General features: G+C 37.5%; 3 protein-coding genes across 6 annotated transcripts in view; 2 read left to right on the forward strand and 1 right to left on the reverse strand.

Moving 5' to 3' along the window:
* LOC131776484 (malignant T-cell-amplified sequence 1) overlaps positions 1 to 1813 on the reverse strand; it is a 3413-nt gene extending 1600 nt beyond the window's left edge. The window contains exons 1-4 of the mRNA XM_059092668.1: positions 1771 to 1813; positions 1271 to 1423; positions 635 to 732; positions 58 to 191 (exon numbers count right to left, since the gene is read on the reverse strand). Coding sequence (XP_058948651.1) covers positions 58 to 191; positions 635 to 732; positions 1271 to 1423; positions 1771 to 1796 — 411 coding nt within the window. The 5' untranslated portion in view covers positions 1797 to 1813. The remainder of the gene's footprint in view (positions 1 to 57; positions 192 to 634; positions 733 to 1270; positions 1424 to 1770) is intronic.
* A 113-nt stretch (positions 1814 to 1926) lies between these two features.
* On the forward strand, positions 1927 to 7381 carry LOC131776549 (MSL complex subunit 3-like). Of its 2 annotated transcripts, XM_059092751.2 has the most exons (11): positions 1927 to 2079; positions 2591 to 2673; positions 2896 to 2985; positions 3101 to 3197; positions 3385 to 3483; positions 4143 to 4228; positions 4389 to 4669; positions 5460 to 5587; positions 5860 to 6001; positions 6345 to 6429; positions 6966 to 7381. In XM_059092751.2, the coding sequence occupies exons 1-11, from the start codon at positions 1966 to 1968 to the stop codon at positions 7027 to 7029; spliced, it is 1269 nt and encodes a 422-aa protein (XP_058948734.1). In that variant the 5' UTR covers positions 1927 to 1965; the 3' UTR covers positions 7030 to 7381. The 2 variants fall into 2 exon arrangements, with proteins under 2 accessions (XP_058948734.1, XP_058948735.1); XM_059092752.2 differs by lacking the exon at positions 3385 to 3483.
* Positions 7382 to 7566: 185 nt separating this feature from the next.
* LOC131776462 (acidic mammalian chitinase-like) lies at positions 7567 to 12585 on the forward strand. 3 transcript variants are annotated; one of them, XM_059092637.2, is made up of 5 exons: positions 7567 to 7757; positions 10027 to 10381; positions 10805 to 11177; positions 11527 to 11888; positions 12245 to 12585. In XM_059092637.2, the coding sequence occupies exons 2-5, from the start codon at positions 10032 to 10034 to the stop codon at positions 12489 to 12491; spliced, it is 1332 nt and encodes a 443-aa protein (XP_058948620.1). In that variant the 5' UTR covers positions 7567 to 7757; positions 10027 to 10031; the 3' UTR covers positions 12492 to 12585. The 3 variants fall into 3 exon arrangements, with proteins under 3 accessions (XP_058948620.1, XP_058948619.1, XP_058948618.1); XM_059092636.2 differs by lacking the exon at positions 7567 to 7757 and adding an exon at positions 7784 to 9607 and having other exon boundaries at positions 9979 to 10381; XM_059092635.2 differs by lacking the exon at positions 7567 to 7757 and having other exon boundaries at positions 7784 to 10381.
* The last annotated feature ends 1166 nt before the right edge of the window (positions 12586 to 13751 follow it).

Consider the following 13751-nt stretch of genomic DNA (forward strand, 5'->3'; position numbering starts at 1 on the left):
GAAATAGAGAGGAAAACCCTAACAAGGAGGGTCAGGCTAGTATCTGAGAAAGGATACAACTACTGCTCCCTTTGGCAAGTCTGCAAGCTTTGCTCCTGGACTGGTCAAACCTCTGCACATAACATTTGCACCACTTAGTAGAAATTTGATTGCTCCTTTGTCAACTTGTTGACAAGGTAAAATGACTGGATCTAGGAAAAAAAAGATATCATAAGTTAAGTTTCTTTAGGCAAGGAAGAAAAAATTATAAAATTACAGGATTTAAAATGTGACAATAAAGTATTTGATTCTTTTTTCTTCAAACCACTTGCTATATACTTTGATAGCACATCTTCTGGCAGAAATACAGAAACTATGGAGTGAAATAAACTATGTGAAATATCTAGTATTCTTTATTTATTTCAAACTCCACACTTTCAGAAAATTAGACAAGAAAGAAACTTTCAGGGCTCCAAACCCAACCTTTTTATATGGCCAGTTGACAACCCAGTAAAACAACAACAGCAACAACAAGACCAGCACTGGTAATTTTCCTCTACATAAATGTATGTATGTATAATTATATTTATATAATTAAAAAAAGCTGTTCACCCAATATTAAACCTAAAATTAAATTTTTTAGTAAGCAACTTACATTTGTGTAAGAGTCTAAGAGATGGTAAGTAATCTCCTTCTCTTTGTCTGAAGAAAAGAATCTCTTGGTTGACAGATAATATTTCTATATGCTCATGACTATAAAAAAAAAATACACAGTGTTAGAAATGTGACAAGTGATTTAATTCAGTTTGCTATATACTTATAACACAGGTATATTTTTCAATCAATAATTATTTATCAAGTGACTGAATACAGAGTGATTAAAAAATCTCCAACAACAGTGATGCCAACTAACCCTTTCACCCCTAAGAGTGACTAACAACTAATTTCTCCCCCAATATCTTCCCTGTATCACACATGAAGGTCACAAGAATAAGGGAAATGATCACCAACTGAAGTAGCTCTTGATTGTTTAACAAATTCTCCTTGTCAGCACCTTAAGAAATGTAGGATGAACAGTATGGAGAATATACATACTGATATTAGGGTGTAAAAGGTTAAATGTTTTGAAATTTCTTTTGGGAATATGAGCAAGGCATTCCTAATTGGCCTGTTATCAGATACTTGCAACTATCATGTGATTGTCAAGAAATCATCTTTTAAAAAAATTTTTAAAAAAATAGTTAACAGACTGTTCTTGAATAATCCTAACAAATAAATGTATTTGACTCACCATTTCACAAGAACTAGGGGCTCCTTTTTTGGAAATATTTGCGCTATGTAATCATCAATAGGAGGGAATTGATCCACCAATTTGGTTTTTATCCCACGCTGGACAGATGACTTAACTTGACTTACCCCTGATACAGACTCTCTTGCCTGAAATCTTTCAAAGAAAATTTCAATTTTGTTGACAAATAATGCTATATAAAGATTATTAGAGAATCGAATTGTCTTTAATACATTTCGGGACCAAGAATAATGAGGGAAAAATTAAAATAAAAGCAAAATCTAAAACAGCCAGAATTTTGGAGGTATTTGCATCTTCGATGGAGGATAGGTCTACCCGAAATCTCCCGATGATAAGTATTGCAAAGAAGAGGTTTGAAAAAAAGTTATTTTCATCCTTAAATCAGAAATCAATTCAAATCACCGGATCTATATAAAGCGCGAGATATCAACCCTCAAGCAAACCGTCGGAAACTGTAAACGCTCTAAAAAATTTCGACTTACTTCTTAAACATATTCCTGCAGATCATATACTCACATGGGCAGGCTCGCTTTTCTCAATAATTTTCAGCGGTTTTCTTTCCAAAACAAATGCGCGAACCGCCTGTGATCTACAGCGATTACAACGATCAGCTGTTGCATTATTAAAAGTGAGTTGATTTATGTAGCCTTCACGTTGAGTGCCAAAACATCCAAATCATGGCGACAAGTCGGGAGACCAGGAGTAATCCAGTTCCCAAATTTGCCACAGGAGAAAAAGTCCTCTGCTACGAGCCTGATCCTAACAAGGCCCGAGTGCTATATGAGTCAAAGGTTTGTTTATTTAGAACCATTTGTAGATAAATTTGTCGATAACTGTTAGTGAAATGGAACCAAGAAAACTCAGCTGAGAAACTCTGGCGTGACACTAGCAGTCTGACATCAACACGCTTAGCTAGTGCCGAAGTGGCGTGTTTTTATCCTGCTTATTGTCCGCGGTTTTGCGGATAATCATCAAAATTCTTGAATCAGAGGTATAGAGGTTTCGAGTTAATCTGCTTTACTTGTATATGATTTCATTTTCATGTACTGCGCTTTTAAGCTGTACAAAACCCACAACTAGATTAAAAGTTTAAATTTTCTACCCTCCACGGGTAATGTGAACGTTAAAAGTAGAGTGGCATCCTTCACTTAAAAATCTCTTCACCGTCGCCTCTCTGATGTATCCAGGTATTTCATATAATTGCTTGTTATAAAAAGCGTCCGAGTGGAATTTAATCGTTCTAATTCAATTAATTTGCGGTTACTAAATGATCTTTGTTGATGTAATGTCACTTTTAACCAGGTTCTAGAAGTTGATATCACCAAAGATGACAAAGGAAAAAGGGTTCCAGAATATTTCATTCATTTTAATGGTTGGAACAGGAGGTAACTCAATCTATACTGTAGATATAACATTTTATTACCAAATAGTGATCAATGCAAAGAAGGAAGGTATGCATCATGAGGATCAAGTAATGATATTGTTTCTAAATAAAAATTGTCACAGCTAATGAACTATAAAAATGATTGCTTTGCCAGGATACTGACTCTCCTATTTAAGTTAATCTATATTAAAAGAATGTATATAAACAATTGTTATTTTATCAGCTGGGATCGCTGGGTGGTGGAAGATCAAGTTCTGAAAGATACAGAAAACAACAGATCACTTATGAGCAGACTCCACGAGCAAGCACTGAAGTATGTTGTTAAAAATACAAATAAAAGTGAATTTCAGGAAGTAAAGAATTTATAATCAAATTCAGTGGAGTCTTAAGTGCTCAGTTCAACATATTTTCAAAATTTTCATGGCTAGAACAAGGATGAAAAAGAAGAGGAGGTTTCTTCAAGGTTCAGAAAGCAAGGACTCTGATGATGCTGGCAAATCTGAAAGGAAATCCATTTCAGAAGTGGTTAGTCTGTCTCCAGTTTGTTTGTTTGTTTTTATGGTTTGTTGTTGTTTTTTAATTGTTGCTGTTTTCTTTGTTTATTTTTTGTGGTTTTTGTTTCAAATCCAAGAATGTAATGTACCTCATGTGAGTTTTCCTGGCTGGTTTGATACAATTTGGGAACTCATGACAAAAAATAAATGTTTTGAAGGTGGAAAACCCAGAACTACCAAAAGTTGAAATTGAAATACCAAGTCAGTTGAAATTGAAGCTTGAAGATGACTGTTACTTTATTAAAAGAAAAAAGAAGGTAATTACAACTGAAAACTTTAATGGTTATTTCTACCACTTAAAAATCAAATACAAAGTTAAAATCATTTATGATTTTGAGGCTTGCTCTCTATCACACACTGATAGTCATTCACTGTAAGAAGTTTCTTATAACTACTAATATTTGTACACTTCCCATTGGTGACTGGGATGGTTGAAAATATCTTGTGCATCTGTCGGATTTCATGTTATTGTTTGAGAGGGTTCCCCTCATTCACAACTTCTTCAATTTGTTTTTTATCTTCTCTGACAAGAAAATTTCGGGGGGGGGGGGAGGGGTACAGACACTCTACCTCTTGAAATTTCCTACAATTCTACTTTGGTTTGCAACATTGAAACATTTTGATGTAATTTTTGTTATGGTTAGCATCATGCCACATCTTTACTCACCAACAGGTGAGTAGGTGTTTTTAAACTGATTGGCTGCCTGTGTGTTCCTAACCAGTTCAGCTTCTTATAATTCAGTCCATGGTCCAGATTTTTTCCTCTTTTGCACCATTTGTGGTAAAGCAAAAAAAAGAAAAAAAGCCAAAAAAATAAAGAAAGCTATTCACAGACCTAGGTCTGTATGGGAACACACCATACTGCCTTTTTGATATGAAGCTCCCTCCTGGTAAATAACTTACATTTTCTTCCCAGCTTGTGAAGCTTCCCAGGACACCAAATGTTGTTCAAGTTCTTCAAGATTATTTCCGGCATTATCAGGAATTTTACCCTGGACAGAGGTAAATAATGCAAATGTCCATGGCAAGTACATGCAACTACTATTCGTTTCACAGAATGAACTTGTTATTTTTAAGGTAGCTTCATAGTATTTACTCATCTTATTATTTACTAGCCATAAAATATTAGCCCAGTAATCTTCAAATCTTTGCTAACCTACAGCTCAAACTTGGTCAAAGAGGCAATGGATGGTCTCCGCATTTATTTTGATTTTACTCTTCCAACTTTGTTGCTTTACAACTTTGAACGTGAGCAATATCAAATGGTCATGAAATTCACCCCTCACCCTGAGGAAACTAAGGACAGACATCAAGAAGAATTAAATGGAAAAACACCAACAGATAATAAATATGGAATAGTTAGTTCATCCACAGAAAGCTCTCCTGTGAAGCAGGATTTTGCAAACATTGTTACAAATCAGACTGATACAAAGGAAGGAGAAGGTGTGCACTTCTAGTCCAAGTGGTTGAGGGTTAAAATGAATTTAAACTAGTTTGATTTGTGTTTTTCCTTCTTGAAGGATTCAAGCAATGTAACTGGAAAAAGAAGGAAATGTTAATCAAACTAGTTTGGAACCATTTTGACTGGAAATATATTGTAAAATACAACCTATTTATTCTCCTTGCTCATTATTACAAATTCTATCACGTTATTTCTAAGCATTTGATAATTGTTGATCAGAGGGTAATCACTGAATATCAGGTAGTAGGTAATCACATGTCCAACACTCTTCACTCAATTTAAATTTCATTGCCCTTCCCTTTAACTTTCATTTGCTTGGTCATTGGATGGCATAACCCTCCATCATTGTACAGTGAGGAAGCACAATGCAAGCAAACATTACAAGGCACTGTTTGTCCATTATCCCACCCCACCCCCTCACATGTGTTTTTTGTACACCCATGATTCTTAATTTGTTTGCACTCTAGACAATAACTCATTAGAAATTGGAACATACTAAACACTAGTACACAATTACTAAATAATTTTTTTTTCAAAAATGATAAAGGGAATTTTTGGTATTTTTACATTTTAATTTTTGAAATAAATTGTAACTGTAAAGTAGCTGTGGTTGTTGTCAATCACGTTTTGAACTGGATTGAGTTGGACTAACAAAGAACTTAGTTGAGCTTTTGTGATCTATCAGGAAAGCGTGGCCACTTATGCATCAGTAAACCTGGGTAGCAGAAATCAAGAAGATTTATATGTTGCTTGTTACTTTCTTTCCCTTAGCCAAACAAGAAAGACTTCTACGTCGACGTACGCCCAGAAATTCACCGGCAAATGTTGAGGCTTCCCAGTCTGCAACAGTGTCATCCACTTCATCGAGTCCAGAATGCAATGCTTCCGCACCAAAACGGGTCAGTTATCTTTGTTCCTTACTGCGATTGCCTCCTATGTCAACTTCCAGTCCACTGGACCATGGAATTTTTGAAGCTTGACCGAGCGTAAGGAAACTAAGAAGCTGAATCAAATGAAACAGTATAGTATCCACCAAAACAACCCACCTCTTTTGGAGATATGACGAATAACTTCCTTGAGCAAATAAAACAAGCGATAGCCTCAGTGACGCTTTAAATGACTGAAAATATCAATGAGGTACCCATCGAGTGTTATTGTTTTTATTCCTCAGAAAGCAGTGGAGATAGAGGATTGTTCGTCTCAAATTACAGCAGCAACATTTCCAAGTTTACCCATTCCCTGCTCGCTGAGTGTTTCTACCCACACGATGCCTTCACAGGTCTACGGACCTGAGCATTTATTAAGATTATTCGGTAAGTTATTAAGATATTTAACCAGAAAAAATAATTGTATAACGCTTAAATCGCCATTTTCCTCTTTCGGATTATGTTGAGATTTTTATGCTCGGAGAGCCAGAATTTTTCTTGGAGGACCGATCAAATCCGATGACTACTAATATTTCCCAGGGAGTTCAGAAATTTTTAGAAGGCGGCCGGAGGAGTTATGCCACAATTTTGTGATTTTTGCTCTCCCTTCGATATAGTTATGAAATCCTCATTGTTGTGATGTAAGGGAAACCATGGTGAATGTCGCAAATTCCAACAAAACGTAGACATTTTTCATGAGCATTGAAAACTTTCATATTTTCCCGTGTAGTCAAACTGCCTGGCTTGTTAGCAAGAACAGATATGCCCGAGAAGAATCTCGACGTACTTTTGGAGCAAATAAATACATTTCTCAGGTGGGTGCTCATGTAACTTCTCAGATCGTCCTTGCTAATTGACTAGTCATTTCATAGACCGCATACTTCCGTGGTAGTGCAAATAGATATTGAAAGAAAACAATCAATGCAGCTGAAAGAAAGATTTCTGTTTATCCCATAGGTAGACTATTCGCCATTGTTTTCTTTTTTAAATAACTGGTTGTATGATGAAATATGAAGCTGAAGGGAAATCTTGCCCGCTCTGACGAAGGGTTAACGCTTAAAAAGGCAGCTTAGAAACTCTTTACGGTGGTCAATTTACATCATCAACTCAGTTGATAAAACCAAATTATCTTATTATACTCCCTCAGTGACGCAGCACCATAGTTTCTTTAGAAACTTACCCTTACCCTTTATAAATTTGGAGAAAGTGAGGATTATGCTTTAACCATGAATAGCCTTGAAATTTACGGTTTCAGTTTCTCATTGATATCAAATCCCTTGTACGTTGGAAGCTTTAACATTTCATTCGAGGAAAGATAGTTTCATAATTTTTTTTATGTGTGTAATTGCAGGTATCTGGCGGAGAATTCTCACACCTTGTTCCCCGAGGACGTTTATTACAACTCGCTGCTGTGAGGAGGGGGCTTGAACAGCTTCTTTACATCTCTGTTGAAAACATCTAAAAGAAACATTACTTCATTTCCTCTTTTCACAAAGCTTACGATTTTCCTTTTCCATTGTTGAATCATTTCATGTGTTAAAAAATGTCATACGTTTAAATTCCTTTTGATCTGGGGTTAATCTGCATACTGCCACATAACCTGAAGCAAAACTCTACCATCTTTCTCTCCGTCGGTTGTAAATATCTTTCTCGTGTACGTTTACGCATGAATATAACAAATATTAATTTATTTCGTATCTATGCTTGAAAGGGACTATGCGCCTTTTTGTTAAGAATCCGTTCGTTTGTTAATAAAAACGCTTTTTAGTGACCAATTTGTAAGATAAACACAAGTCTTGGAGTACACTTTAATTATCTGAGTGAAATAATACGAAAATGGTCATGGACCGACACGAGTCAACCCGCAGGACCCTATTTCTTAAAAAAAATTTTAAAAAATTGCCAGCGGAATTCAAAGCTCTTGCACGAAATCGAGGCGAGTTGTTAGCAAGTCCAAGATGGCGTCCGAACCCCGACATCGCTCAAGAAAGAAAGACAGGAATAGTTTACGTTCTCCAAACGTCTAACGCAGTGAGAAATTTTTAGTATTCTTAAATGGTGCGAGTAGAGATCAGAATGACGATGTGAGGTGAGAACAAAAGACGCAAGACGGCGTTAATTTGTTAAGAACATCGATCTCCATGTATCCTTTGTGTATATAGAGACCGACTATCGTTGAGTCGTTGACCTCTGATTAAACGAGGGTTGGTCATCGGATTCATGTGATGTCACGCTCCTTGAAAGTTGATTAGAGACATCACCAGATTTAACAGACGAAAGATCGCACTAAATTCGCGAGAAGTATTTCAAGCAATACGTTCACCACTCTACATTTAGCACCAGCATAGCGCTTGAATTCGTCTTGTGTAAGACACTGCTGGTGCTGTTAGACACTACTCGCCTGCACAATTATCACGAATAACTTAAAAATGATGGTGTGGCTTTTAAAAAAGAAAATTATGTTTGTTATGCCTCTGTTGATGTAATAGCCTCGATCTCAAGCTAGACAAGTATAGAGTGCTGAAGATTGTACTTTTTGTTACTCAGATCTATGATAGTAAACGTATATTTAGTTTTTCGGTCAAATCCTCAGTAAATACGGTACAATACGTAAGCTTTTTTGCGGGAAGAGGGCAACAAAACGACTATTATATGCGGAAACGACGAGAACAGAACGCGGTCAAGTGTAGATATGACAGAATGCAAAACATGTCTCTGTGTTCAATCAGCTGTGAATACAACATTGTTTCCAAGTGCAGGTCGACAATTCAGGTGTTGAAAGTCTTTCAAAGTCAAAACGTCATTTTAGGGTCTCTTTCCTTTGTATCCACTAGTAGAGACCCTGGAAGCGAGGTTGTAATAGACATATTTGCTTCCAGCGCTGACCTGTTTACAGAAGAATTAGGATATCTGGACTTATTAGTCAGAAAATTCATCAAGCCATTTAGTTGTATATCTAAAGACATCAATTGTGTTCAAAGAAAAAGCAAATGCATCAATGCTGGACACGAACACCTCAACAAACAAGCTAGTGTAGAAACAAGAACGTGTAACCCAACCATAGCATTGCAGTCACTCCGACGGTTCCGGAAAATCTTAATTTAAAGATGTGCCTTACACCAGGAGCCCATGGTGGGCTCCTGCTTTCATTTATCAATAAGGGTCATCATCAGCCGATTAAAGTCATTAGAGAAGCGCAAACCTAGTGTCCAGATGATGACTTTAAACAAAAACGAAATGCAACCATTAAGCAGCAAAGGCTGACTTTAAAATATCCCACTCTCTCTAGGGCCACATAATAAATCCAGTTACTATAGCTACTTGCTATCTTGAGTCACTCTCCGAGGCCCTTGTGGTGTACGGAGAGATAGTAATTTAAGCTGGTTCAGGATTGTTACACATCAAATGCCACATAATGACAGCAGAAACGAGGAGTTAAAATGTGTCCGGTTTTTGTATATGATTCCAAGTTCGTGTGCGGAGATAAGACGACGATCAATAGATAGTTTATCAAAACAAGATCACTAAAAATATTTCTTTTAATTATTTCCATTTTTATGTATTCTTAACCATAAAATGAACCTCAATAACAAAAACTTCGTCGAATTACTATAACTGAAATTTGAGAATTGAATTGTTTGAAATTTGCAAAATTTTAAAAAGATCCATTGTGAGGAAGGTACTTCATGCCTAAACAAAAGCATTTGATTTTCGATTTCTGACTAAATTCCACTCTCTCTTCGTTTACCATACTTTATTTTCCCAAAAGCAAGGGTTTATACAGGTGTGAGAGCACAGTCGAACCAGTTTTCCTAGTTATGTACACACATCTCAGGCAGCTGCAAATACAAAAATCAGCTCGAGTGTAAACTGACTGTTGTTAAAAAAGCTTTCGTAAGGTCTCCGACGAACTACAGTTGTGAAGCTACTCGAAGGTATTAATCGGTCGTGTTTTAACTCTGTAAAACTAGACTAGTGCGCCACTCAAGAAAGGTAAATCACTTATCTCTCACTATCCTGGTCAACGTTTTCCCCCTCTAGTAAGATCAATGTTGTGAAAAAATATCAAAGATACTACAATTCAAACTCACTCATGGAAGGAAAGTATACAATTTTAACCTGGTTTTCCGTGAAGAGTTCTTAACGAAGAAATAGTGAGGCAGACAGGCATTGAAATAAATACAAATGAATGAGGAAAGCGAATTATCGTATATGTAACTTGAGTTTTTATGATAGATTCAGATTTTCGAAAAGAAATCTCCCAGAAGGGGTGCGGCCTAACCCTCTGTTTTTTAGGCTGGTACAGTTTGTTAGACTATCGTGTAGCAATTTGTTTTGTCGTTGTCGTGGTTGTCTTTTTCCAGAGAAGAAATCCGTTTAGTTGAGAATGCGAGCCTTAACTGTGTTGTTAGCGTTGATGGCTGTGTCAGCAACTTCTAATGCATACTACAGAGTGTGTTATTACACAAACTGGGCCCAGTATCGACCGGCGGGGGCCAAGTTCTTTCCAGAGGACATTGACCCATTCCTGTGCACACATATCATATACTCGTTCGCCAAAATCAACCAACAGAACATGATTGCCATGTATGAATGGAACGACGATAAAATGTACGTCCGATTTAACAATTTGAAAGAAAATAACCCTGAGTTGAAGACACTGTTGGCTGTTGGTGGTTGGAACCATGAGAGTGGTACTGAAAGTCCATTCTCTCGCATGGTGAGAACGATCGCCACACGAAAAGTCTTCATTGACTCTGTAAAGAGGTGAGAAACTTGTGTAAGAAATTGGAATTCAAAATCATGAATTCAGATCCTAATTCTGCCTTGTTCTTGTTTCGAGTTAGATAGGAAAGTAGTTGGCACTTGCATCTTTTCAAAGAAAAGAGAACTTCGTGATCATTAACATGTCGGTTTTATCGTGTAACAATACGGAATAGATTTATTGTGAGAAAACACGTTTATTGCGAATTTGACTATCCTCGGATGTTAAGAGTTTTGAAACACTGTATTCTTAAATTTGGAAGGAAGTAGCAAGCAACCAAAGGCGATGTTCAATTGATTGGGTCGTAGTTTCAACTGAAAAAGTAAACCTGTGCCATGCCACGGACATAGAATTTTCCTTCCTGAAGCTTCTGTTTGTTTAGATTTGTTCTCATTCTTTTCCTCGCTCTCTTTCTCCTTATTTAGTTTGTTGAGACAGTACAACTTTGATGGACTTGATCTAGACTGGGAGTATCCTGGAAATCGTGGCAACTCTCCACCTGAGGACAAACAACTCTTCACAATCCTTTGCCAAGAACTGCTCACTGCTTTTAAGAAAGAGTCAGCTGAGAGCGGAAAGCCACGACTTCTGCTAACAGCCGCCGTAGCCGCTGGTTATGCAACAATTGACAAGGCATACGAGATCAGCAAATTAGCTGGCATTTTAGACTTTATCAACCTGATGGCATACGATCTTCATGGAAGCTGGGATTCCCAGACAGGGCATCACACTGCTTTGGAGGGTCCCACAGGTGATAAACTTACAGTCTCCCACGCAGTGCAATATTGGATGGATAAGGTAATGTTTGATTTTAACAAGGAAGCATGTCATTAATCAGAGAATTAGACATCGTTTTCTGATTTAGGTTGTATTTTTTCGTGATAACTTTTAGACACTGAAATCTCAGTTACAGGATCGCTTTAGTCAGTGATTCTTCGAAGTATCGAAATCCACTGAGGTGTTGAAACTTTCTTGAAATTAACTTGTTAGTTTGTCAGTTTTTTGCAATCGAAGAGTTTCACTTTGATGCTTATTTGTTGTACATTTGTTTCCATACGATTGCTCAGGTTGTTCTGTCCTGTACTGATTTGTTCAGTCTAATTACTCGTACCTTTGCACTCTTAGACTTGTTCCTATTATTACTCAGGGTATGCCGTGTAAGAAAATCGCTCTAGGATTAGGAACTTATGGCCGAGCATTTAAGCTTGTCAATCCGAATAAGAATGGACTGGGAGCTTCGGCCAGTGGAAAGGCTACCCCAGGGAAATACACCAGAGAAGGGGGATTCCTGTCCTATTACGAGATTTGTACAATGGGTCTGACCGTGGTACAGGACAACACAGTGAAAGCCCCGTATGGATACAAAGGAGACCAGTGGGTGGGGTACGATGATGAGATGAGTTTGACACTGAAAGTGAACTCTGTCATTAAAGAAAAAAATCTGCTGGGTGCCATGTTCTGGGCGCTGGATCTGGATGATTTCAAGGGTTCTTTTTGCAAAAAAGGGAGGTAAAAATACGACGTTACTTTTTTCTTTGATTTCTTTAACAAACAAAAAAATTTCGCAGTTGTGCACTTCGAACATTTAATGTGATAAAATGTAGTCTAGTAGAATAGTTTTAACAGAAATTGTTGTGCCTTGTCTAACTCGAGAGGTTGTCGAATTGTGAATTGTGATGTTACGACTCAGCAGTTTTCTAATGTTCCAAGTTGGTACGTAAGTCAAGCTATGAAATAACTGAGCGATTTCTTTCTTCTTTTGCTTCGTCCAGAAAGCTTTGAACATGTCCCATGCTGTAAGTCAAATTGAGAGCAGTCTGTTTATTTCATTAATTATCCACTGACTTCAACCCTGTCTCACTAAGGTATCCTCTGATGAATGCCGTCAAGCAAGCATTAGGGGGAGGAGGCGGGGGAACAAGACCTCCCATCCCCTCCCCATGGCCAGAACCTAGTACCCAGCCCCCTTCTGCTGGGCCTCCTACAGGTGGACCTCCATCTGGATCTTGCCATGCTATAGGGGCGTGGCAAGGGAATGCAGGCATGGATAAATGGTGTAATGAAAACTGTGCCCGGGGAAACTGTCCAGGGGATTTGTGTGCATGTACTTAAGAAAGCAAGAGGCCTTCTATCGGACAAGAAGTATCAGACTAATCATTGTAGTAGGGGAAAAGAGAACGCCTATTAAACGTTGAAAGTGAAGGGATTTGTGTTTGTGTGGATCTGTTATTCCCAACCCGTTCAATCACTTAGTAATTGAGGTCTTAGTGACATTTTGAGAATCATCTTTAGTGATCAGTCATTGTGTATCGCCGGCGCGCAGAGGGGAGGGGGGGAGGTTGGGTGATTTTAATTGTCACGATAAAATTAACTTGATCCCGCCTTAAAGTTCAGTAATGTTTTAACCTCCCCACCCCCCTACCCCTCATCGGCAGTTAATTTGCAGTCAATTTTTTATAGTTCCCCATTTATACTCTGCTGGTGATGTCTGATCCCCCTCTGTTTTCTCTGATAACCATGTGATTCTCCCCTCTAACAAAATCTACGACCCCCTCTGCCCCCAGGCGACGAATAATAACTGTCCTCCCCTATATTTATCACGAATTTATTCAACCAGCGTCGGGTCGGTCTCTTGGAAAAAAAACCTCCGAAGTTGTGACGAAAAGTGGTGTGGTAATCAAACATTTTAACACCTGTCCGTTATCCAAGTCAGCGGCCTTTTTTTAATTCTTTTCCGTACTTTGAGAATAAAATTGCTCGATCGATAGCCTTTTGTGTGATGAATGATTTCTAACGAAATGAAATTAAACGTACCATTTCCCTAAAAATAAAGGTTCGATCGGTAATTTACCCCCAGCTGATGTTATTATGTCAAATTCCCGCCGGATTTTTAGGGATACCTCACATTTCTGATAACCTTTATTTCATGGGACGTCATTTTAATTCCTCCATGCACAAGAGTATGGTATTTTTTAGTATGATATTTCTTCCATTTGCTGGAAAACTCGTCCTGAGTTTTTGAATGATATTAATAAAAGGGGAAGTGGAGTTTATTGAAAGAAGCAAAAGGATGCAATTATGGAACTGATAAAAAATTCTTCATTCAGTTTTTTCAATCACCGACGCAAAAATAAATAAATAAGGTCTTATCGCTAAAAAACAAAAGATTATTAAAAATTAATTGAATCGAGCCTGAACCCTCAAAAGGCAGTTGTTTTGTTAAAATGCAGGTGTTGGACATGAGATTGCACTCCACAACTAATGATATTCTGCTGGTCACAATAAATTGTTATTTTCCTTAGTTTAATTTAAGGTGAGAAAATATGACCAATCAGGACAACATGAAATAATAACTAAAATGTCAGTCACATC

Source organism: Pocillopora verrucosa, chromosome 14 (assembly GCF_036669915.1).
Source record: "Pocillopora verrucosa isolate sample1 chromosome 14, ASM3666991v2, whole genome shotgun sequence".
Classification (NCBI taxonomy): domain Eukaryota; kingdom Metazoa; phylum Cnidaria; class Anthozoa; order Scleractinia; family Pocilloporidae; genus Pocillopora; species Pocillopora verrucosa.